Source organism: Silene latifolia, chromosome 11 (genome assembly GCF_048544455.1).
Source record: "Silene latifolia isolate original U9 population chromosome 11, ASM4854445v1, whole genome shotgun sequence".
NCBI lineage: Eukaryota > Viridiplantae > Streptophyta > Magnoliopsida > Caryophyllales > Caryophyllaceae > Silene > Silene latifolia.
In genome coordinates, this window is record NC_133536.1 from 36974425 (window position 1) to 36997276 (window position 22852).

The 22852-nt window shown below is 35.4% G+C and overlaps 2 protein-coding genes and 1 long non-coding RNA gene across 5 annotated transcripts; 2 read left to right on the plus strand and 1 right to left on the minus strand.

Moving 5' to 3' along the window:
* The first annotated feature begins 995 nt into the window (after nucleotides 1–995).
* Nucleotides 996–6033, plus strand: LOC141611530 (phosphatidylinositol/phosphatidylcholine transfer protein SFH12-like). Of its 2 annotated transcripts, none has more exons than XM_074430086.1 (15): nucleotides 996–1223; nucleotides 2009–2103; nucleotides 2497–2734; nucleotides 2818–2917; nucleotides 3014–3280; nucleotides 3363–3440; nucleotides 3518–3619; nucleotides 3708–3757; nucleotides 3872–3971; nucleotides 4188–4283; nucleotides 4372–4413; nucleotides 4697–4814; nucleotides 4989–5359; nucleotides 5514–5591; nucleotides 5679–6033. In XM_074430086.1, the coding sequence occupies exons 2-15, from the start codon at nucleotides 2049–2051 to the stop codon at nucleotides 5688–5690; spliced, it is 1707 nt and encodes a 568-aa protein (XP_074286187.1). In that variant the 5' UTR covers nucleotides 996–1223; nucleotides 2009–2048; the 3' UTR covers nucleotides 5691–6033. The 2 variants fall into 2 exon arrangements, with proteins under 2 accessions (XP_074286187.1, XP_074286189.1); XM_074430088.1 differs by having other exon boundaries at nucleotides 1060–1223; nucleotides 4375–4413.
* Nucleotides 6034–6387: 354 nt separating this feature from the next.
* LOC141611529 (phosphatidylinositol/phosphatidylcholine transfer protein SFH8-like) lies at nucleotides 6388–13484 on the minus strand. 2 transcript variants are annotated; one of them, XM_074430085.1, is made up of 15 exons: nucleotides 13450–13484; nucleotides 12777–12869; nucleotides 11056–11380; nucleotides 10858–10957; nucleotides 10462–10728; nucleotides 10292–10369; nucleotides 10087–10188; nucleotides 9929–9978; nucleotides 9544–9643; nucleotides 9258–9356; nucleotides 9058–9171; nucleotides 8809–8941; nucleotides 7593–7993; nucleotides 6801–6875; nucleotides 6388–6702 (listed from the first exon to the last, which is right to left on the minus strand). In XM_074430085.1, exons 2-15 carry the CDS (start codon nucleotides 12808–12810, stop codon nucleotides 6682–6684), a joined length of 1899 nt encoding a protein of 632 aa, XP_074286186.1. In that variant the 5' UTR covers nucleotides 12811–12869; nucleotides 13450–13484; the 3' UTR covers nucleotides 6388–6681. The 2 variants fall into 2 exon arrangements, with proteins under 2 accessions (XP_074286186.1, XP_074286185.1); XM_074430084.1 differs by having other exon boundaries at nucleotides 12980–13484.
* A 5951-nt stretch (nucleotides 13485–19435) lies between these two features.
* On the plus strand, nucleotides 19436–20002 carry LOC141614787 (uncharacterized). Its single transcript, XR_012529371.1, has 3 exons — nucleotides 19436–19658; nucleotides 19758–19804; nucleotides 19906–20002. It is a non-coding gene; the product is annotated as an uncharacterized LOC141614787 (long non-coding RNA).
* Nucleotides 20003–22852: the final 2850 nt, after the last annotated feature.

Below are 22852 nucleotides of genomic sequence, written 5' to 3' on the forward strand. Positions count from 1 at the left end.
ACTATGTTTTTTATTTCTTTTGTGTCAAGGAAGCTCATAAGGGCGATTTTGATACTAACGCGATTTAAACACATTTTACAATTCAACTTAAGTTAATTAACATCTGCAATAATGTTAGTCCACAACCTCATCATTTTGTTATACTTCGTCTTTGTCAATTGTGTACTTATTCCATTTTGGAGTCTCTTAGTCAATTGTTTATCTTTCTATTTTAGGAATGCATTTGATAGGTAATTTTTCTCCACACTCAATTTAAACCACTTTTGTGTCAAAAACAAAGGTAAACAAATAACATGAACAAGAGAGTATATTTTTGCTGAATATTTTATTTTCGAGCATTATTAAAAGAAAAAACATAAAATGATAGTTGTTGTAACTATCAAATCTTACCTGCCCAAAAGAAATTTGGCTACTTGTCATCACCAACATAGGTTTTCTATTCTTAATGTCTACTGTCTCCATAATTCCCATACTTCCGTTCTGCGATCACCAGACAAACGTCTTTTATAAACGATCTTAAATTATCACACACGATCGTCGTCGTGCACTCATGCATGGTATTGTATGTTTATGTGATAAACAATGACAATATATACCACATTCAGGTGCGGTATCCGAGCACCGAGCAGATACGGAATTGTAGTACGTACGTAAAAAAATAAAAATAAAAATAAAAAAAATAAAAAATAAAAAAAAGGCAGACCTTAATCCGTGGTGAATTTGAATAAAGAATAATCCACTAAATTTATATGAGACTCAAAGACTCACGAATCACGGTCGGTAGGGCGTTCGGTTAGGTTCTCAGAACCGGGGCTCCATTTTCCTTAAAAATCAGAGTATTTGTGGAACAACTTGACTTTCACAAGGAATAACAATCCCTCAACCGTCCCTTACTCACTTAAGCTTTCACTTTCATAAATTAACAAAACGGCCAAAATTAAATTATCCTTAATTTAATACTATTTCAATAATTCAATTACTAAGATATGTTTCTCAAGACTTTGTCAATGTTTGTATAAATCAATGTATCATCATCTTAAATATATTTCAAAATTAAATTTTTAAAATTAAAAATAATAGCTGGCGTGAGATGATGTTTGTCTCAATGTCCCCCCCACAGCATTGTGAAGTAGTCTTCTTATTTAATTTCTTCTATATAACACCCATCAACTACCTTTCTACTCCCTCATACTTCTTCCCTTTACATTTTTGTTTATTTTCAGGTATTTTTCTATTTTTATCTCGTCTGCTTTCTTATTAAGTACCGAGTATATTATCTTCATTTGAATGACGTACAGTTTTTGTTAGTCGAGTTCAAATTATTTTGTGATGAAATATTCGTGGTTGTTATGTTGAACTTTTCCGTTTGTCGTTCTTTGGTTTTTAGTTAGAAGACAAAAATCAATAAATCATTGCATGGTTTATTTGTCAAATCATAAACAAAAAGAGCGAGTATCCTAAAGTACGATATACGAATATAGGATCCTCGCTATTTTTGTATAGGATAACATGTTTTTTTAATGGTCAAATACCGAATCATACAAGATTTAAATTGTGCTAATCTAATTTATATATATTTGTAATGAAACCCTTACCCTCCTAAAGTACATTCGATCACATGCACCTATATATGATTTGTTTGGCTATCAATAGATAATAATAGATTAAAATTGTTGGATTATGAGATATATCAACAAGATTCTCCTCAAAAACTTTGTATGATTCTACGTATTTTCTTACCAATGTACGGTGTGGATAGCATACCGACAGTGTATATTGCTACTTTAGGGCCATAAGCTTGTAAAAAATAATAATTTTGTCAAAAGAACATTTATTTATGTTAAAATGGTATTAAATAAATAATTCCATAAATAATTAATAGGTTGGTTGCAAATAAATATTCATATGATTCGGTTTTAGCTGTACAATTTTGAGAAAAGACCAACAGTTATAGCATTGTATGATTGTAATAGGACTGCTTGATCACCCTGTATTCTTGTCTTTGCAGATTTTTCTGTTTGAGTTGCTAGTGTACGACTGTACGAGCAATGGCGGCTGTGATGAATGTTCCGTCTGAGACTGTAGGGAGGTCATTCAAACTTGGTAAGAGTCTCGACTTGAGTTTATTCTTTTTTTTTTCGTCAAATGAGGCATAAGGTCAGCATTATACAAACGGCGCTTTTGTTTTAAATTTTAATTACTAGGTTAAGAGTTCTTCGATTATATATGTTACTTTAAAAATTGTCTATTAAGTGTTTTGCCTCGCGAAAAAGAGGGAAAATAAGGGGGTCAATTTGAATTATGATCTAGAATTTGGTCATGTTTTTCACCTATAAAACAAAGGATCTAAAGGTCAACAACTCATGTAGTTGACCTTTAGAATTTGGTTATTATGTGACATGGTTTCACAGAGTGTAGTGTCGAAGCAACATAGATGGTATATTGGTATGTGTCGATTCATGGATTCTCATGAATTGATGTTTGATTTGAGTTCAGGCAGTGGAAGGCCAGAGATGGCGACAAGGCTAGGGTCGTTCAAGAAGGCGGCATGGAATGCTTCTGCCCGATTCAGACATTCTATGACCCGCAGAAGTAAGAGGCACAGCAGAATCATATCTATTATAGAAGATGCACATGATGCTGAAGAAATGCACGCAGTCGACTCCTTCCGTCAGGCACTTTCCTTGGATGAATTATTGCCTTCTAACTACGACGATTATCATCTCTTGCTCAGGTATGTACCCCTATATATATTGCTTTTATTTTTACCATCATAATTTATTTATTTCGTCTTAAAGACCCAATCCTTCTTGACAGGTTCTTGAAAGCCAGGAAATTCGACATAGAGAAATCAAAGCAAATGTGGTCTGACATGCTCCAATGGAGGAAGGAATTTGGAGCTGACACAATAATGGAGGTATACTAAACGACACAATACGATGCTAGACTATAATAATAATATTGCTCAAGAAATCAGACTCGATATTAACTTGAATGACGATTTGTTATGCAGGATTTTGAGTTCAGCGAAGTAAATGAAGTCAAGAAGTACTATCCACAGGGACATCATGGAGTCGACAAGGAAGGCCGACCAGTATATATAGAGAAACTCGGTAAGGTTGACCCGAACAAACTGATGGAGGCCACCACCATGGATAGATATATAAAGTACCATGTTCAGGAGTTTGAGAGGACACTTGCATCTAAGTTCCCTGCTTGCTCCGTTGCTGCTAAAAGATATATCGATCAGAGCACCACCATTTTGGATGTTCAAGGAGTGGTATGTCATGTTTTCTCATACTTCAACTTAACTAACATATTTTTGATCAGGAAGAAAATTTAATGAGGTACATGGTTTGCAGGGATTTAAGAACTTCACCAAGGCGGCAAGGGAACTCGTTCAGCACCTTCAGAAGATAGATGGTGACAATTATCCTGAGGTACATCCTGTTTTTATCATTAAACCGTAAAAACATTCTTTTAAATCATTTTGTTAAAAACATTTTTTTTTGCGCAGTCGTTGTGTAGGATGTACATTATTAATGCTGGATCAGGATTCAGGCTGTTATGGAGCTCTGTTAAGTCATTCCTCGATCCAAGGACAACTCAAAAGATTCATGTAAGCATTCATTTAAACACTTCCTTTTTAATCGATAATTTGCGTTTTTTTTAACAAGATTCTGAGATTTGTTGTTTGTTTTGCCAAGGTCCTTGGCAACAAGTACCAAAGTAAGCTGCTTGAAATAATTGATGCAAGGTAACTAGCTCTTTTTTTTTTTTACCTTGTTAAAGCACATTTAACCAGTAGAAACTGTAAAAGTTTGACTGTCTGAGACTTAACATTCCTTTGTTTATACCTGATATGACACAGTGAACTACCGGAATTTTTGGGTGGTACCTGCACTTGTCATGACAAAGGTGGATGCATGAACTCTGACAAAGGACCATGGAACGACCCCGATATTATGAAGGTTAACTCTCAAAAAGTTTTTTTTTTCATTTTTTGCAACATCTGATTTAGTTTGATTCGAGTTTTAACATTGTTGCATTCTCAAGGGGTCAAACTCGAGACCTGTGATTAAACTAGATCAACTCCGACCTTGAGAAGATTTTTGCTGTTGAAACTTTATTTCCTACTTTTTATTTTCAGTGTGTTTACAGTGCTTTTTGTTTTTCCAAAATTGCAGATGGTTCATAATGGTGAGGCAAAATGTGCAGTAAGGTGTTCGTTCCCTGTTATAAGTGAGATGGTGATTTCTGAAGAAGAAATGGTGAATAAAAAGGTATGTTTCTACTGACATGAGACGCTGCCGAGTTCCATAGATTTTGAGTTATATTTTCTAATTTCATGTCTTTGTTTCATATAACTAGAAGAAATGCAAGACAGAAGACTTCCGTTCATATTCTATCACAGTAAGTTCCTGGTTAATTGAGCATCAGAGAAATCAGCAAGTCTTGCTTGTGACTTCTCACAATTCGCTTTCCTTTTTAACATTATTTAAATCGATTGTGAGTGTCATTATAACTTGTGACCGTCGCAAGTAAGAATGTGTGAAGAAAAATAAAGCTTTTAACATGTGCAGCATCATAGAGCTTGTACAGTTTTAAGTATAAATGCAGCGAAAAATTGGAAATGATTGATCATATAATGCAAAAGTCTGATGGAAGTATGGAACTAATACATGGAACTTTACAGGAGAAATGCTTCAAAGTAGCTTCAACTAGCTTACAGTGTGATAACTTCGTCCCAGCGGTTGACAAGAACATCGATAATCTGTGGATCCCGACATTACCCCAACTTAGAACTTCCAAAGGTATCGTCTTATCTTTAAGTTAACTGCAGCAGAAACTTGTACCATCCTGAAAAGATACTGCTGTGAATTATACAAAATTATGTCGACTTCTCAAGCGTGACATGCGGTTGAGAACTATTACACACTACATAGCTTGAGAAATCTAAAACAACTTATTTCTCTTGGAAATTCCAGGTTCTTTCTCAACAAAAAGAAGTTTCAAAGGCAACCAGGCGACAAACAACCAGTTTCTTTCTGGGTTTATGACATTGATGATGGGCATTATAACCATGATACGCTTAACACGCGACATGCCTAAGAAAATCACAGATGCCACCCTCTATTCTAAGGACAATATTCCTGAAGACTCCTCAAAGAAGCAGCCAGGACATGCTCTCTCTGAGGATGAGTACCTTGCGATGATGAAGCGCATAAGTGAGTTAGAAGGGAAGGTTATTAGTCTTAGTGCTAAGCCTGATACCATCCCTCCTGAGAAAGAAGAGCAGTTGAACGCTGCTCTGATGCGTGTAGATGCCCTAGAGAAGGCGCTTGCTGCCACCCAAAAGGTACTACCCGATAACAATGCCATGCTTTTGCTCTATTTCTCAAGTAAAGGGCCTAATGGGCTGTTCATCGGACTTTAGTACAGAATGTCATTGACACTTGATACAGTTCCCGAAACATTTTAACGCTAACAGAAAGTGATATTCTATTTGGCAGGCTCTTGATGAGGCATTGCTAAAGCAGAACGAGCTCATGGCATTCATTGAAAAGAAGAAGAAGAAAAAGAAGAAAATGGTAGGACTTCATTCTTCATCCCTTTTCTTCTTCTCAACTGCAGAAAACCAATCTTATAGTTTTTTTTTCCTTCTGTTGCAATTGCAGTTCTTTTTCTGATGGCATTTCAGTTTCAACGACGAGGCTTGTAGCAGTGTGATGTCCATGAAGTATTGACTGCTTGAACTTAAGTAAAGAACTTGAGTGGTTCTGACCATGGTGGCGTGTGAGCTCCTGTCCCGCTATCCAGTATCTACGTCCCCTACATAGTGTTCGTTTGTTGCCTGTAAATGTACAAAATACCTATAGTTTGTATCTATGTACTTTGTTTTCCATTCCGGAAACTTGTACATCGTGATCACGATAAATTTAATAGACCGTATTTGTAAAACAGATCAATCCCCTTGCATTTTCTGCTTGAAAAGAAATCCTAACGTTAGCTAGACCGGGGTTAACGTCTCAACGAGTTATTCAAGTCGAATTAGTTTGGGTTTTATAACCAGATATATTTCGGGCATGTTACTATCGAGTCATTTAAAGATAATGGTCAATTCTAGACAAGCACAATTAGGGCACAAATTCTCATTTGTGACGGCCGATATCCGTCACAAGCTTGTTACAAGTCAAATAAAACCCACATGGGATGATACAGACAAGTCATTCGTGAATCCCTATACATTCTACTATTTGTCTTATCTACCCGTGTGGGTGATATTTGACCGTCACAAGTGAGACCTATTGAAATCTATCAAAAAGAAATCATGAAATCGAGGCGATGTGATTGAACTTTGAAAGAACATGAACAAGAAGAAAATCATTAAGCACAGTTCAAGACTTAAAAGAAATCACTAAATGATAAAATGCCAAGGACAACAGTATGTTAAAAACAAGACCTCCCAGACAAGTTTTGTATTAGTACAAGGTTAGTCTTCTACTTCCACCTTCCGATTGGGGGAACATTCATAGATTCGACAGCATCTCTTTACAACATAATGAGCCGTAACTCATTGTCTAATACAAAGTAGTTATAGAATAGCATACGCCGCGTTAGAAAAGATGTGCTTCAGAAGCTGCCATCTCTCTGTCTCTCTTCGGTCTTCCTGTTTGTCAATCACCAGCACGACTTCTTTTTCTGACCAAAATGCAACAAGAGGTGTCAACATAACAATAAATATACTGATATACTTGTATAAAGAAATTAGACTAAACAGTTGAGTTCACTCAAATTACCCTGTACTTGGCTTCTTCTTGACGGTCAATATAGGCCAGTAGGTCTTCTTGCCTCATCAGCGCTTCATGCAACGCCTGTAGATCCCGATTAGTAATCAGAAAACAGTAAAATAATCTTCAGACTATATGAATGCCAAGCAAAACAAGGTGATTTCAAAGAAGACAATTCAACATTTCACAGAAGTAGACCTGGCAAACGGGACAATTGGGTCGGGTCAGTTTCAAGTTGCAGGAGTTCGGGCCGGGTCATTTCGGGTTCGGGTCATTTTTGGAACAACTATTATCAATTTTTTTATGGATAATAAATCAGTGTGCAACAGTAAACATTTGGGTCGGGTTATATTGAGACGGGTCAAAATCGGGTCTTGAGTTCGAGTGTCGGGTACGGGTCAGGTTACTCGGATCGGGTCAAATTTGCCGGGTCTAAACAAAAGCAGCCATGCACCGACATCCATTTGTCCAGAGCACACGAGTACGGAGAAGATTCTTTAAAACATAAATTCAATTGAAATGTCTAAAGTCAAGGCTTCAAAATCGTTAAATTATGATTCTAAATGGATCCTCACTATCTCTGCCTGAACTTGACAGGTATCTTTTCTATGTGCCTATGCGGCGTAAGTAAATTGTCAAATTGGGAACAATTGGGTTCGAATTTCATACCACTTTCACGGTGTCGTGTTAAACTCAGGAATAACGTCGAAAGACAAAGTAATGTAGATAATGATTGATAGTCTACAGTAAAGTTACCACAAGAGACCAAGAAACCAGACTAATCATATTAAAGCATTTCACCTTTTTGGTAGCAATTAGCTCAGCCTCCAGTGCATCCACGCGATAAACAGCGGCATTCAGCAATTCCTCCTTCTCATATGGCATCTTGGAAGGCTTTGATTGAAGTGTATCAACTTTCTCTTCAAGCTCACCTAGCCTTTTCATTACATTTGATAGGAGATCAGCTTCACTGTATGCTGGAGCTGGTGAGGGTGGTCGATATTCCTGGGCAATTGTGTCAGTTGTGACATCTGGGGAAATTAACTCATCACTAGGAGATCTATCAGGCAACTTCTTGGTCGCTCCGCCTACGAGTGAGCGAAACATTGTGACAAGAGTCGTGAAAAAGGCCATAATAATCATCAGCAAACGAGCTCGGATTCCTTCGGGGGTTTTCTTTGTATCAGGCACCATAACAGGAGCTGCATAAAAAAGAAGAGATTGATTATTAATCAAGATCAAATTAGCAATTTGTGGTCAGGAGGCCCCAAAATTAAATCAAAGCACATTATTACACTGACATTTGAAAGATGCGTTATATATTTTCCCATCCACTGCATGTTTGCAAAAGATAATCACTAGAAGATTCTTAAGAAACATGCCATGTAGAATAATTACCACACGGGTAGAAAAAGGTCAAAATCGAAAAATTTCACACATTTGAGCATGAGTGACGAACCAAAGAACATTAGCATCCCACATTTAGCTTACACAATAAATCTTATATGAGATGGTCTCACATATGATGAGGCAACAGCAATCCCTAATGTATTCCTCATTCTCAATAATAGGGTAGTGATTTTCTCTAGAGAAATTCACATACAAGTTTTTGTTTCATTTACAGCATCAGATAGCATAATAGTATGATTTATGCCTAAGTTGATGGATGGCTTGACTCCAATGGAAATCAAATTGAGCTTTCGGCATGTGCTAGATCCTAGGAAAACAGATTGTACATACTAGTAATGAATGAAGAAAACTATCAAGGGTTAAGTTATACTCCCTCTGTCCCGGTCATTTGTTGTCCTTTTCCATATTGAGGTGTCTCAGTAGTGAGTTGTTGTCCTTTCTATTTTAATAATGAACTTGATGAACAATTTGATCATTCACACTCAATTTATTCCACTTGTCATTTAGTAATTGGCCCATTTTCCTTTTCTTGGTCTTTGTGCCAAAACCAAAGGACAACAAATGACCGGGACGGAGGGAGTATAATTTAGCTTTCAGCATGTGTTACCTTTAAAAGAATAAGACTTTTGCACAGATGAGTGCTTCTTCCATCCAGAATCAACTGGCTTATCCACCATGGGTACATACTCATCATACCCTGAAAAAGTAGCAGCGTAGCCAGCCTTTGCATTGATCTTAGCCTGCACGGCCAACAACATTATCAAATTAATTAAGACACGTGCATTTAAGCAATGGTCACATACATAAATCATGTAGTTGTTTGGTAATATACATGCTAAAGGAGTGCAGAACTTACCTCCTCATGAACTGGAGTCAATCTCAAATTTGAGAAACTAATAGATGCCTTTGGGGAAGTAATATCTTCGGCATCAGATCCCGACTCAGCGGTAGATGTATCACTTCCTTTTAACTGTTTGAGGATAAAAAGCGTCGGAAATTAAACTCAAAAAAAATTAGTAATAAAATTTCATGTTCCAAATTTTATGATGGGTTTACCGTTGGCAACTGTGGCTTAGCATAAGCAACAACCTTTCCATCACTATTCAAGACTTTGACAACTTGCCTTGCACGTCGTGGCTCCCCATTAAGAACCATCTGCATAATTACAAATTTATAGCAACAATAATTATTTCAAGACCTTTTTTAAAAGAAAGATCAAGTTAAGAAACATTGCAACTGTATTTTCCCAAAAAAAAAAAAAAAAAAAAAAACAAACGAGAAAGACAGAAGAAAGGGTTTTGTTTTTTATTTTTTTAAAACCAAAAAAAATACGAGGACAAACCTTCAATATCGCAGGGTTCTTCCAGGGCCCCTTATCAGACAGAAGACAGTCCCCTTGCTCAGCACAAGTGCATGTTCCACCTAGAAACTCTGGCAACTCACTACATGTAATAAAAACACGAATCTAAATGAGAAACACTCAGACTATGAAAACCGGCAAAGAGTCTGTAGAAACAAACTAACCAGATAAAGATTTTAAAAGGGCAAAAATGAGAAACATTTCTCATAACAAAAAACATGTCTAAATTCACCAGATACAAGGGCAAAATTTGGTACAAAATCAAAGAACATGGCAATATTTCAAAAAGACATTTGAGTTTGGACTTGTTAAAAAGTTTATGGAAAGGACTAGAAGAAATACGAACACAAGAGTACAATCAAGTTACCTGGCATCAATCACTTCAAGCAACCGACTCTGGAACTTGGTGCCAAGAACCTACAACAGATTGTGACATGAATATGATCTCAAAGTTAATTCAGAAAGATGAAAGGTATTCATTCACTAATGTAAACAAAATGGATAGTGGGTGAAAGTTCTCTGTACATGAATCTTGGAGGTGGTTTTTGGATCTAGGAAACTCTTTACAGAATTCCATAGAAGCCTAAATCCTGGACCCGCATTGACAATAAACATCTGGTAAAGAGTCTGCACAAAATAAACCAACTAGCATGTTAGTAGCCACTTCTTAAAATCTCAAAAAGCTTTTCTGATTGAACAGTACGCATGAGTATAAACGTATGATGCATACCTCAGGATAATTATCACCATCAATCTTCTGCAATTCTTTTATAAGATCCCTAGCAGCCTTGGTGAAGTTTTTCAGGCCCTACTCATAATAGAAAGTATGTCAGCAAATGTGCCACAGACCAATTCAAGTGAATTCAATAATTCAGATGAGGGCAACGGTTGGAAACATACCACGCCCTGGACATCTAATATGGTTGTGCTTGAATCTATGTGACGTTTTGCAGCAATGGTACAAGCTGGAAACTTGATTGCAAGGCTCTTCTCAAATTCCCTCACATGGTATTTTATGTAACGATCCATAGTAGTCACTTGCATAAGTTTGTTTGGGTCAACCTTCCCTAGCCTCTCAATGTAAATAGGTCTCCCTTCTTTGTCGACGCCATGATAACCGTGGGGATAATACTTTAAGACTTCATCTATTTCTTTAAATTCAAATTCCTGGGTACAAGATAAATAATGAATTCACAAGTGGCACAATTACCCAAATGAGCAGATTACAACCCCACAGTACTTATAGGTTGAAATAATTATAGAAAGAAACACAAATTTCTCTTATGCAGCTATTACCTGTACAAGAGAATCAACACCAAAGTCCTTCCTCCATTTGATCATATCAGCCCACATGTGTTTTGCTTTTTCAATATCAAATTTTCTTGCTTTAAGAAACCTATGTGAAACAGAAAATTAAAAACTTTGATTTCACCTGCATACTACATTGCTGCTAATAAAATGGTGAAGAAAAGAGTAAGACAGCACAATCCACACCTCAACATTATATGATAGTCGTCATGTTTTTCAGGTAAGAGTTCTTCCAGAATTAATGCTTGTCTAAATGAATCAACTGCCCGCAATTCCTCCACATCTCGAATATCTTCTATGGATACTGAGCTGACACGACCATCACTTTTTCTTCGGCTACTCTTTTTCTTAAGAGAATGTTTCAATTTTGTAGATGCATTTATGGCTTTCTTCTTCAGGGACCATTTTTCTGACCTCCTCTCATCCTCTGAGTTCTCGAAATCAGATTTTCTTTCCCTTCTCTCGTCATGCCTTTCCCTTCTCTCTTCATGTCCAGAGAATCCCTCAAAACCTAAATATGAATTGTTAAAATATATGACAAAAATCGAACAATTAAATTCCGCCATCATTCACATATTTTTCAAAAAGTCAAAATGTCAGATACTAATGAAATTGCCTTAAACACACGGACACACACACGCACGCACCAAAAAAAAAAAGCCTTGATAGCATTCTTAAAGTTACAGAAATTCAAAGGAAAAATTTGGAACTTATAAAATCAAATAATGAAAGTTATACACAACATGAGGAGAAATTACTAAATTACTAAGGTAGAAATTGTTTAACTAGGACTCCTTAGAAGAAGTTTGAACAAATTTACACAGATAAATGAATGAGATAACGAGAGGACGAGTAACCAAAGAAACCACAACCCAAGTCTCATCTACTGACACAAGAATCTTCAAACAACTAATGCCAAGTTGTTCTCTGACGTCTTATTCCAAAATTTCCATTATCACAGGCACTACAACTGCTTCAAAATCCACTTGTGTTTTCAGTTCCTAACCTTTAAATCATGACAACTTACAAGAGTGACTCCAATGGCAACAGGAAAGATATAACTGTGCGCGCTTAGTACAAAGTTGAGACCTTGCTCCTCAACAAAATGTGTCCACCATAACGACAAGTTAATTTCTTGAATAGCCAAACTGATGCATACAAAACCCAAGAGCCAATATTCGATTTCTACTACTTTTATGGAGTATTTGATTTGCAGCATTATATACCTCAATTTTTCAGCAAACCAGCTAACTTCGTCATTTGTAGCACTGTGACTAATTCATATGACCTAGTTCATAGTCTTTCTAGCTACTAAGTAATAGAGATGCATTGGTGTGTGGCGTCTCAAACCCGTGGCCAACAGAACTTGATGGTATAAAATGTGAAATTGCTCTTGAATTTAGCATTTAAGACCCCACGCCCCAAATCGTATAACCACGCTGCCAGTACGCCACTAAGTCTAGCTCCGAACTTCTCCCAAATCCCGCCACCATCCCCAAAACCCACAACTCAAACACTCAAAGTTGGTGAAGTCTCTGAGATTCGAAACTGCTATTGCATATTGCAGAAACTCAAGAACATTAAACACTACCCAGCTCTTTGTATACAGCTAAAAAAACTTTAAAATACACATTCATTCACAAGAGTAATTATTATTATAATTATAATAATATAAATAAATATATAATATAATATAATATGACTACTTTCACCAGCTAATTTCCATCTTCTCCAAAAAAAAAGTGATGAAATTTGAACAAATGCTTAACAACTCAACATGAACCTAATTTAGCTAAATCTCAGGAACAGAAAAAACACAAAAAACCCAAACTTTATTTAGAAAATACACAAAAATTAGACAATTATTTTAAAAAAAAAAAAATTATGAACAAAGCATGATAACTTACAAGGGCGAGCAAATCGATCAAGGGGTCCCGACATAATATCTTGATTAACTAAGAAAATCAACAAAACCCTCTTTTAATTCTCCTCCTTGAATCCTACATTGATCAAGAAAACCCCAAATTTATCAATTTCAACAAACGCTAAAAAATTCACAATCAATCAAACAATTAGGGGAAATTAAAATCCAAAACCCTATAAATTATACCTTTTGTTTAAAAGTAATGATCTGAAACGTCGGTGCAAGATAAATGGTAAAGGAGAAAAGGGTAAAAAAAAAAAGGAGAAATAAATGAGGAGCTAAATTGTTGTTCCAACTTCCTAGTTGAATTAATCCGGAATTAAGAAGGGAAATTGTTAATTAGTAATTAAGAGTTACGAGTAGGAATTAAGTTAGGATTAGGATAGATACACGTTAGAAAAACCGTAATTAATTATAAAATTTGGCGTAACTAAGTTGAATTTAAAATGGGGGGATGAAAATTCGCCCGATTAAGTCGGCGAATTCAGAGGAGAAGAGATATAGAGAGAGAGAAGTGGAAGAAGAAGAATGAAGAAGAGAAATAATGATGGGGTTTGATTTAATTTAATGGATTAAATTAAATGAAAATACGTAGAAGTTAAAAAAAGAAGGCAAAAGGGGAGTTTGATGAATTGTTGCTATAGGAATGAACGAACCTGCCTTGTCCTTGTGTTTTTAGTGTTGTTGTGTTGCGTTGCTTTTTTAGGCTGCTCTAATGGTCTAGTCTATTCATGCTGTGGGGCCTTTTTTCGTTGTGTTTGTCGTCACTGTCATGTGCCGATTTTGTTGGAGGGAGCGGGGGGAAGGGGATTTTTCGGGATGGAGCTACTAAAAGTTAACCCCATTCTAAAGATTTGCGAGATTTATGATATTTCAACTCAATTATGGTAAATATTCCTAATATGGAGGGTAAGGTTTATGATATTTCAACTTGGTACTAATTAAAGATATGGTAATATTTCAACTATTTATTTTTGGTGGATTTAAGAAAAACTAATAAAATAACGAAATTTGTTTTCTAGGATGATTTTTACTCATTACAGTACTTTTTGTATCAAACTTTTCATTTGTTTACCCTTGATTAAAAAACATCAACCTAATTCTCTCTACTTTCTCTCTATTGTTGAAACCTTAATCTTCTTCAACCTTATTAAAATTCTTCAATCATTAATTATTATTAATGATTATTTGACTGACGAGCATGTATTTAATCAGTTAATGATATATTTCAATAATTTATTCAACCCTTACTTATAATTTTGTTCCTTTTTTTTAATTGAGGGTTTATTTCTAAATTAATTAAGGGTTTAAGTATGGTACTGTGGATTTGTTGATGGTGGTTAACGGCCAGTGGTCGGCGTTGTGGTTCGCTGGTGGTCTGCTGCCGTTGAAGCAGTGCTACGACGGCAGTGTTGGACACTTGGACGATGACGATTGGCTGACGAGTAATCTTGTACGCATAGTTGCGGGCAGTAGTATGAAACAGTCAAAAAAGGTGAAAAATTATTAAGCAATAACAAAACTTTGAATGAATAAAGAAATATAACACCAAGTTTGATTTCTTTTCATGTTTACAAGCTTTACAGTAGTAGGCCTTAGTACATATATATATATATATATATATATATATATATATATATATATATATATATATATATATATATATATATATATATAGTCGAGATCCGGTGAGAACCACCCATATAATGAGAACCATGAGAACCACTTAACAACCATTGATCTAATAATATTATGAAAGGCCGAGATTAACACGACCAAACTCAAAATCCTTTAATAAACCTCCAAACACTCAGATTTCATTTATTTTCCATTTTTTCTTTATCTCTCATCTTTCTTTCTCTCTCTTCAACTATCAAAGCCTTTGGCATCAGTAACTCGGCCTTATACGTTCAACCGTCGAGATTAATGCAGCCGTACCTAACGATCAATGGATCCTGATGCTTCGACGAGGTAAAATTTGATGATTAATTTTTGTGAAATTAGGATTTATGTCTTTTTAATTCTTTTATTCATCGATTAATTAGTTGATTTTAGGTTTTGATAATTTGTTTAAAGTCGTCAAAATGAATTATGTTGGATAAATTAGGGATTCATGAATTAGATTGTGATTCATGAATTAGATTGTGAAAACTGGAAAATTAGGGATATGGAAACTGATACATTACCTAAATTGGTTGAAATCGTGAAATCAGCGACTGAATTACTGTCTTTATTATCGTTAGAGCATTAGTTATGTGCATCTAATTTCTGTTTAGGTGCAACAAAATTACGGTTTCGTGAATTAAAGTTGGGGCAATTGAGAAATTAGGGTATTGGGAGTTCAGAAATTACCCAAATTGTTGATTGGCGTTGCTCAATGTTTCTTTCCTACAAATTTCTAGATAATAAGCTAATTGGTCATACGAGTTGGCAAGCAACTTAGATTACATCTATATTTTAATGATGATATGCTACATTTGTGTGCTTGCAGGCTTTTAGTACCTTTGTTTTCTCCATTTGAATTTGCCACCAGGATATTTATGCTATGCTAATTGCAGGGAATTTGTGACTTCTCGTATAATGGATTCAAATTATTTGAGACTTCTACTACTATTTTCATTAACCTCCTAAAAAATTTCTATTCATTTCGGGTGCTGCATTAAGAGGCCTAAGAAGTTTCAACCTCGCTGATAAGTAACATGTATGTGTTGTCTTGTTCGATGGCCTAACTAGAATATTGCTGTCATGTCTTTTTATTAACTTTTTGTTGGCTTGACTATTTTTTTTTGCCAGATTGAAATTATACTTTAAGCTTTAGAGTTTAAGAAAGGTTAGATGCCCAATTTTGTTAAATACTCATATTTTTGTAGAGCACAAGTTTGTAGATTTGACAACGTAATGACAACCACATGTCGATGTACTACAATTTGTAAAATTGAGACGGAGGTTGGCATTTTGTCACTAATTTTGGTTTGCCTTTTTGCAGAAAAAAGGAAATAAAAAATGATCATGATCTGATTCTACTATCTAGAACATTATGTTGAATGAGGGTTAATGGTGTGATAAGAGGGCCTTTAAATACATAAATTATTGAAAGACAATGAAGCTTAAAGAGTATTATACAAAGAAATGTTGGGATGAGCTCTACAAATTAGTTTGAAGTATGTGTAGATATTAATTGATTTAAGATGTGTTTTGCTAGTATCGAATATATGTAGTTGTTGAACGGTTTAATTTATTTATATAAATTAATACTACCTAGATATTATAGGTGGTGCTATATTTGTACATTAAGCAAACTTGATCTTTTGTGGGTTCAAAAATATTATTTATGGAATTGGCACATATAAATCAAGTATTAAGAAACCTGAGCTTTGGTGTGAAGTTAGAACGATGATGTCTATACAGTGGTTTTGTTAGAAAATTTAAGCCCTTTAGAGCTGAATTATATGAGACAGATGCCCTCGATGACATCCTTACTTAGAAGAGTGGTTTTGTTAGAAAATTCTTTATATGTGCTGTTATTTTGTGGATTCGAATGATGTTTAGTTGCAATTTTTTTATATACCCAACCCATTCTCTTCTTGTTAGTTGGTCGCATTCATTGTTTGTTGATCGCATTCATTGTTAGTTGGTCGCATTCATGATTAGTTTATATTATATTTGATATCGTCATCATTATTGTTTCTACATTACGAATACTTAACATTTTACTTATGTCAAAAGTCAATTAGCTCAAATGGAAGAGCATTGTGCAATGCACAAGATGTGGGTTCAACTCCCACATTGGCTAGGAAGTACCAATAACATTGAGATCACCAAAGACCGGAATGTATGGTCATAGTTTCTATAAGTAAGTTAGCCTTTAAACTTCTCGATCACTATAATGCTATTACACCGCCTCCTTGACGCGTTCTTCTTTGCACGTGCGAGTCTAAGTATAGCCTGCTCATCATTGCTTAAGTATGATAATGGGTTGTTTGATCTTCGCTGCAATGTACCACTTACATCTCGACAAGTTGCAATAATGAGACTTGTTATTTAATAGGCTATATGGGATTCGAACCCATACCTTTTGTGCAAAATGTACACATCGCTCTACCATTGAGCTAATAGCCTTTAAAATAGGACAAACAAAGATGAAGAGAGAGTTATACACAACTCAATTGCTCAAAGAGACAAATCAAAACATATTATAGAATGAGAATAAATGTAGTCTCCAAAGTCCCAACTTCAAGCTGACAATCCATGTATAGCCTTCTTGATTCTGAGGCACTGTAGTGGCTAAGTAATAAAAGATGCAAGCTGAAGTATGTGTACATTAGAGTTTGACAGCAAGGAGCTTCATAATCCTTGTAAAAAAATACTTTATCCTAATATCTTGATTATTGGCTGTTTAATCTTAGCTTCGCAGCAATGTACCACTTGCATCTCCAGAGTTATTTCCATTATTTCATGCACATAGAACCTTATTTCGTGCACATAGAACCTTATTTCATGCACATATTATTTTATTTCATACCCATATAAAATTAACCTTCTTAACCAACAATAATTAGTTTCAAAATATAACCAACTGAAGAATTTTTTAATGCACATAGAACCTTATTTCATGCGCATAGAACCTTATTTCATGCATGTACACGGGATGAAACGAGTTTAACTTAAAATTAATGTCCTTAACCAACAGTGATTAGATGCAACTAGGGAAATTTTTTTAATGCACATATAACCTTATTTCATGCACATATAATCTTATTTCATGTACATATAACCTTATTTCATGTTCCTATAACACACTTATTTCATGCATGTACACAGTTGTTTGATGCACATATATTGGCTTTTCATGCATATACAAGGCTCTACTTCATGCATTGATAAGTCTATTGCACCCCAAACCCTAACCATTATTATTGGGACAAACGAGTTTGATGCACATTAATCTTACATACTCACGTATTGACTCCTAGCTACCGTCTTTTGAAACTCTAATACAGGCACCAATGCTTGTGCCATAATAATAACCCACATCCTAATCCTTTCAGTACAATTGCAAGTGAACATGGCACATTTATATTTCAACTAACGTGTGGAAAAAACACACAAGCAAGTCCTAATGTATAATATATTAATATGTGAAGAATTACGTAGTAGTGACACACACACAAACAAGTTGTAGAGTTAACTATCAGGGAGAAATTAGGACAAGTATTCACAATTTATGAAAATCAAACTGAGGTAAGACAATAGAATTAGGACAAGTTTTTCAACAAGCTACCTCAACAAGACAATACAAAGGAACCTAAGACACTGATTTATCAGGGATATAACTAATTGCAGGATATCTGATCAACATGTTATTACATCGCTCAAACTAAATTCTAACATTTTTAACAATAATATACTTTTCGTAACATACCTCGTAGTCAGATAGACAGATACTCGTATACACAATTTTACTTTTCGACGACTAATTGGGTTCGTTTGCCAAAAATTGTCACACAACTTACGATAGTCACAATTTTACTTTTCAAAACCTGATAGTCAGAACAATGAATTAGCTTAATTAGGGAAAATTTTGGAGATTGAGTCCCAAATTTCATGATTTCAACCAATTTTCGTAATTTCTCAACTTCCCCAACCCTAATTTCTCAGTTTCCCCAATCTAATTCACGAAAACCCTAATTTCACTAACATAATTCATCATTACAACTTTAACACATTAATCAAGGCCTAAATTCAACTAGTTTAATTGATAAATAAAAAATTAAAAAGAGAACAAGACATAAATCCTAATTTCGTATAAATGAATCATCAATATCGAAAGTTTACCTCGTCGAATCAGCAGGATCCATTGCTTGAAGGAGCATCATAGATTTTGATTGTAAAAGAGATTGATCTAAATGTTTGTGACGATCGAATGTAGAAAAGAAGCAGATAGGATGAATCGAAGGATTTGACAGTCGAAGAAAGAGAAAAAAATATGTCAGAGAAAGAAAATTTGGAAAAATGAATGAGTCGAGGGTTTGGGGGTGCGACGGTTTACAAAATTATTATGATATGCTTAATCACTCTTTATCTCACCGTCAATTTTTAGTTTAATCTAAGGGTTGTAAATGGTTCTCATGGTTCTCATTATCTTGATGGTTCTCATAGGATCCCGAATCTATATATATATATATATATAGAGAGAGAGAGAGAGAGAGAGATTTGGGATCCTATGAGAACCACTAGTATAATGAGAACCATGAGAACCACTAATAATAATAATAATAATACAGACGACATTAGACTTTATTTTGTTTGAAACCTATGCGTAACCCAAACCCTTCAATCTCATTCATTTTCACGTTTTCACTTTCTCACTCATCTCTCCTTCTCTCTCTTCGACCATCGTCCTCTCCGGCGTCCTTTCCGATCGTCCTCTCCGATTATCGTTAACCAAATCATATTTTCGTTCATCTAATTCGATTAAACTGCCATTTTTCGTGCTTTCTGATATCTCTTTTAGATTTTGACAAGTTACTTGCGGTTGTAATTGAATCTCGTGTTTGTAAGTGCCTAGTCTAAGTAGCGATCCTTGATTTGTTAACTGTCTGAAGTTTATGACGTGTTACTTTTACTTGCTTCTTGCTGAGTGGTATCTTGATTTGTTATTTGACAGAGGCGGTGGGCGAGGTGGTTATGGAGGAGGCGATCGTCGTAGAGACAATAGAGATGGAGGTGGTCCAGATAGGCATTCTTATAGTGGAAATCGTTCTCGCCCATACTAAGAGTCCGGTCACATTGTAGTAGAAAATGTTTTCATGAGGAATTTTATTGTACTCCCGCAGAGGGTTTGTTCACAGAAGGAGATAAAGAGGTAGGTTGTCCACCTTCTTGGATCAATACCCCTTTACTCCTTAGCTGTTTACTTAGGTTTAGGGTTGGGATTGATGAATTGTGTGACTCTCTTTTATAGAGGCAAGTGGATAAATCACAAAAATGCTGGTAGGTTGAAATATTCAGGTGAGTCTTTGCCGGCTCTTTTTTTTTGATGTGTTTTAGCAAATATGCCGGTGTCTTCTATCTTTGTTTAGTTTTGGTGTTTGAGATATAAGATTTTGCAGGGCTTGTTAGATGATATGCCAGGATTTAATACAAGCTTACCTAAGTCCCGAGTGTGCTTAGAAATGGATGTTAGCTTGAGCACTCGTTTAAATCTGTTTATTCGTATTAGTTTAGTAGATATGAAGTGCTAGTTGTTAGATTCATGTTTGGTTTGTGCTCGAGCCTCGATGTATGGATAGCATTGTTTCAAGTAATCTGGGGTTGGGGGAGAATAACGGAGATGAAGACTACTACTTTGGTAATGAGACTGAAGCATAAGCAACGGAATGGCTTCGTACCTGTGGAAGGTTTTTTAATTGCGGTGAATATCTCTTGCGTTTTAGTCTGCCGTTTGCTTCTCGAAATTTGTTCTTGCGTGCACCTTGTTGATGTAGTTAGCACTGGCTCATTACTTCTTTCCACAATGCTTCTAGTTCCATTTTGATCGTGTGTATAAATTTGTATCCTCATTTCGGGAGAGGTAGAGATATTGGGCCTCTCATTCTCCCAAAAAATGCTACGTGTGCCCAAGATTCGTACTCCCTCTCGGCCTCACCCATTTGCTTACATACTTGACTATTCGTTATTTGGTCTGTCTCAGTCGTCTGGTTATGCTCCATATGCAAGTAAATTTTGTGCTAAAAAATCTGTCTATAATATTTGTCTCACTCTACGACAGCACCTTTTTAGATTGGTGTAACTATGTTGTTGATGCCCTCCGCAGTGACGCTTATCTCTTCTGAGTGATTACATCTCCATTTCACTGGCTAACCGCTACCTAATTTAATCTTTGACAGTACAGGGATGGACTTAATTCAGGACTTGCAACATATGATACTCTGATGTCTTTTCATCATACTGATAGAGTGATATGGTTACTTGACTACTTAACTTATTTATAGCGTATTGTAAAGGTTATTAGCTCAATGGTAGAGCGATGTGCTTATTTTGCACAAAGGTATGGGTTCGAATCCCATATAACCTAATAAATAAAAAATCTTGTGATTTTAGGATAGCTGTCAGGTGTACATGCATGAAATAAGTGTTATATGTGCATGAAATAAAGTTCTATGTGCATGAAAAAGTTCTTATTATGATACTAATTACTATTGGTTAAGGACATTAATTTTACATGGCCGTGAAATAAGATTATAAGTGCATGAAATAAGGTTCTATATGCATGAAATAAGGTTTTATGTGCATTAAAAAGTTTTTCAGTTGCACTAGTTGGTTATATTATGTTACTAATTATTATTGGTTAAGGACATTAATTTTCATTATATGTGCATGAAATAAGGTTCTATGTGCATGAAATAAGGTTATATGTGCATGAAAAAGTTCTTATTATGATACTAATTATAATTGGTTAGGGACATTAATTTTAATGGGTATGAAATAAGATTATAAGTGTATGAAATAAGGTTCTATATGCATGAAATAAGGTTCTATGTGCATTAAAAAGTTCTTCAGTTGCACCAGTTGGTTATATTATATTACTAATTACTGTTGGGTAAGGATATTAATTTTGATTATATGTGCATGAAATAAGGTTCTATGTGCATGGAATAAGGTTCTATGTGCATGAAACAAGGAAAATGTCTGTGAAGGAGATTTAATATATTTATCGGCCTTTTCAAGGCATTTTAGGCTTATGCATAGAAACTACCAGTCCATGGCAATTACAATGTAAAAGAATGTAAAAGAAACACCGGTATTTGCTAGCCAATATGGGAGTCGAACCCATATTTTGTGCATTGCACAATGCTCTACCATTTGAGCTAATTGGCTTTCGGAGTTGGACCCAAATGATGCGCTTTTTAGGTCTGTGTTGTAGCATATCAAGTTTCAGGACAATTGAAGTTAAAGCTGATATTTTGTGCACTTTGCTCATCTTTATGCTAAAAAGTAGTACAATATACCTTAAGCTGGAACAGAGTAAGACTGGTAATTAATAGCAGTGAGTTTTATTACTAAGGGATCGAGTCTGCGCCGGAGTCGAACTTGAGGAAGTGAGCAGTTGGGGATCTTTGATTACAAGAGGACGAAGTGGCGCCTAACTGGCAAAACACATGAACCTCTTACCATGTGGCAATATAAATAAACGAAACCCTACTAAAGAGGGTTAATTGTCTGCATCACGAGTCATCACGCATCACCGGTTCAAATCACCAACCGGCTCGCAACAACTTTTGTTCTCCCAGACGGGTACCCGTCTGCCGCCCCCCATCCCGGCTGGGAATACATACAAAACATCCTCAAGTTTCCAGAGAACTCCCAGCCGGTGCCATCACCGACGGACGGTCGACCATTGGCACCTTTTGGCGTGCTTCAGATTCCATTTCTTCTTTTTGTTTTGTTTAAACCCGTTTCCCCTTTCTTATTTTGTGTATGTATGATGTGCAGTACCCTTGACAACAAATATTATTATTAATTATTATTAATATTATTATTAATTATTATTATTATTAGATTAGTAGTATAAATACACACTCTCTCATTATTATTAGACTACCTTATTATTAATTGTCGACCGACTCTTTGCTCGGCTCCAAAACGATTAATGAATATACCGATAAGCACATACGTAAACCAGGAACTTGATATGAATGCTATAAGACCTCACTTTGTAAGCAATACGTAAACCGAAAAAAAAGACACGCGCCTCAAACACGAACACGATGCAAATTGAATAAGATAATCAATTTCTTACCTTTCATTCAAAATAGAAAAAGAAATACAAAAATCAGCTTATGGCGACAACTCGACAAGGCATGAAAGAAAGACATGCGCCTCAAACACACAAAACAGTACAAAAATTAACTAAAGATAATCAAAGTTTCTTACTTTTCATTCAAAATAGAAAAGGAAAACGAATAAAAAAAAGGAGATACCCGATGCAAGCAAGCAAGCTGTTGATCCAAACAGTAAAGGAATCATACAGAGTCATTGACAATTTGACACCCAAAA

What these genes read in the sequence shown, in the direction of transcription:
- LOC141611530 (XM_074430086.1), top strand. Translation starts at nt 2,049, where the DNA reads ATGGCGGCTGTGATGAATGTTCCGTCTGAGACTGTAGGGAGGTCATTC. An exon ending in ATGGTGACAATTATCCTGAG is followed by an intron (nt 3,441 to 3,517) that starts GTACATCCTGTT and finishes TTTTTTGCGCAG; the next exon opens with TCGTTGTGTAGGATGTACAT. An exon ending in TCCGTTCATATTCTATCACA is followed by an intron (nt 4,414 to 4,696) that starts GTAAGTTCCTGG and finishes GGAACTTTACAG; the next exon opens with GAGAAATGCTTCAAAGTAGC.
- LOC141611529 (XM_074430085.1), bottom strand. Translation starts at nt 12,810, where the DNA reads ATGTCGGGACCCCTTGATCGATTTGCTCGCCCTT. An exon ending in GACTATCATATAATGTTGAG is followed by an intron (nt 10,958 to 11,055) that starts GTGTGGATTGTG and finishes TGTTTCACATAG; the next exon opens with GTTTCTTAAAGCAAGAAAAT. An exon ending in CTAAGCCACAGTTGCCAACG is followed by an intron (nt 9,172 to 9,257) that starts GTAAACCCATCA and finishes ATCCTCAAACAG; the next exon opens with TTAAAAGGAAGTGATACATC.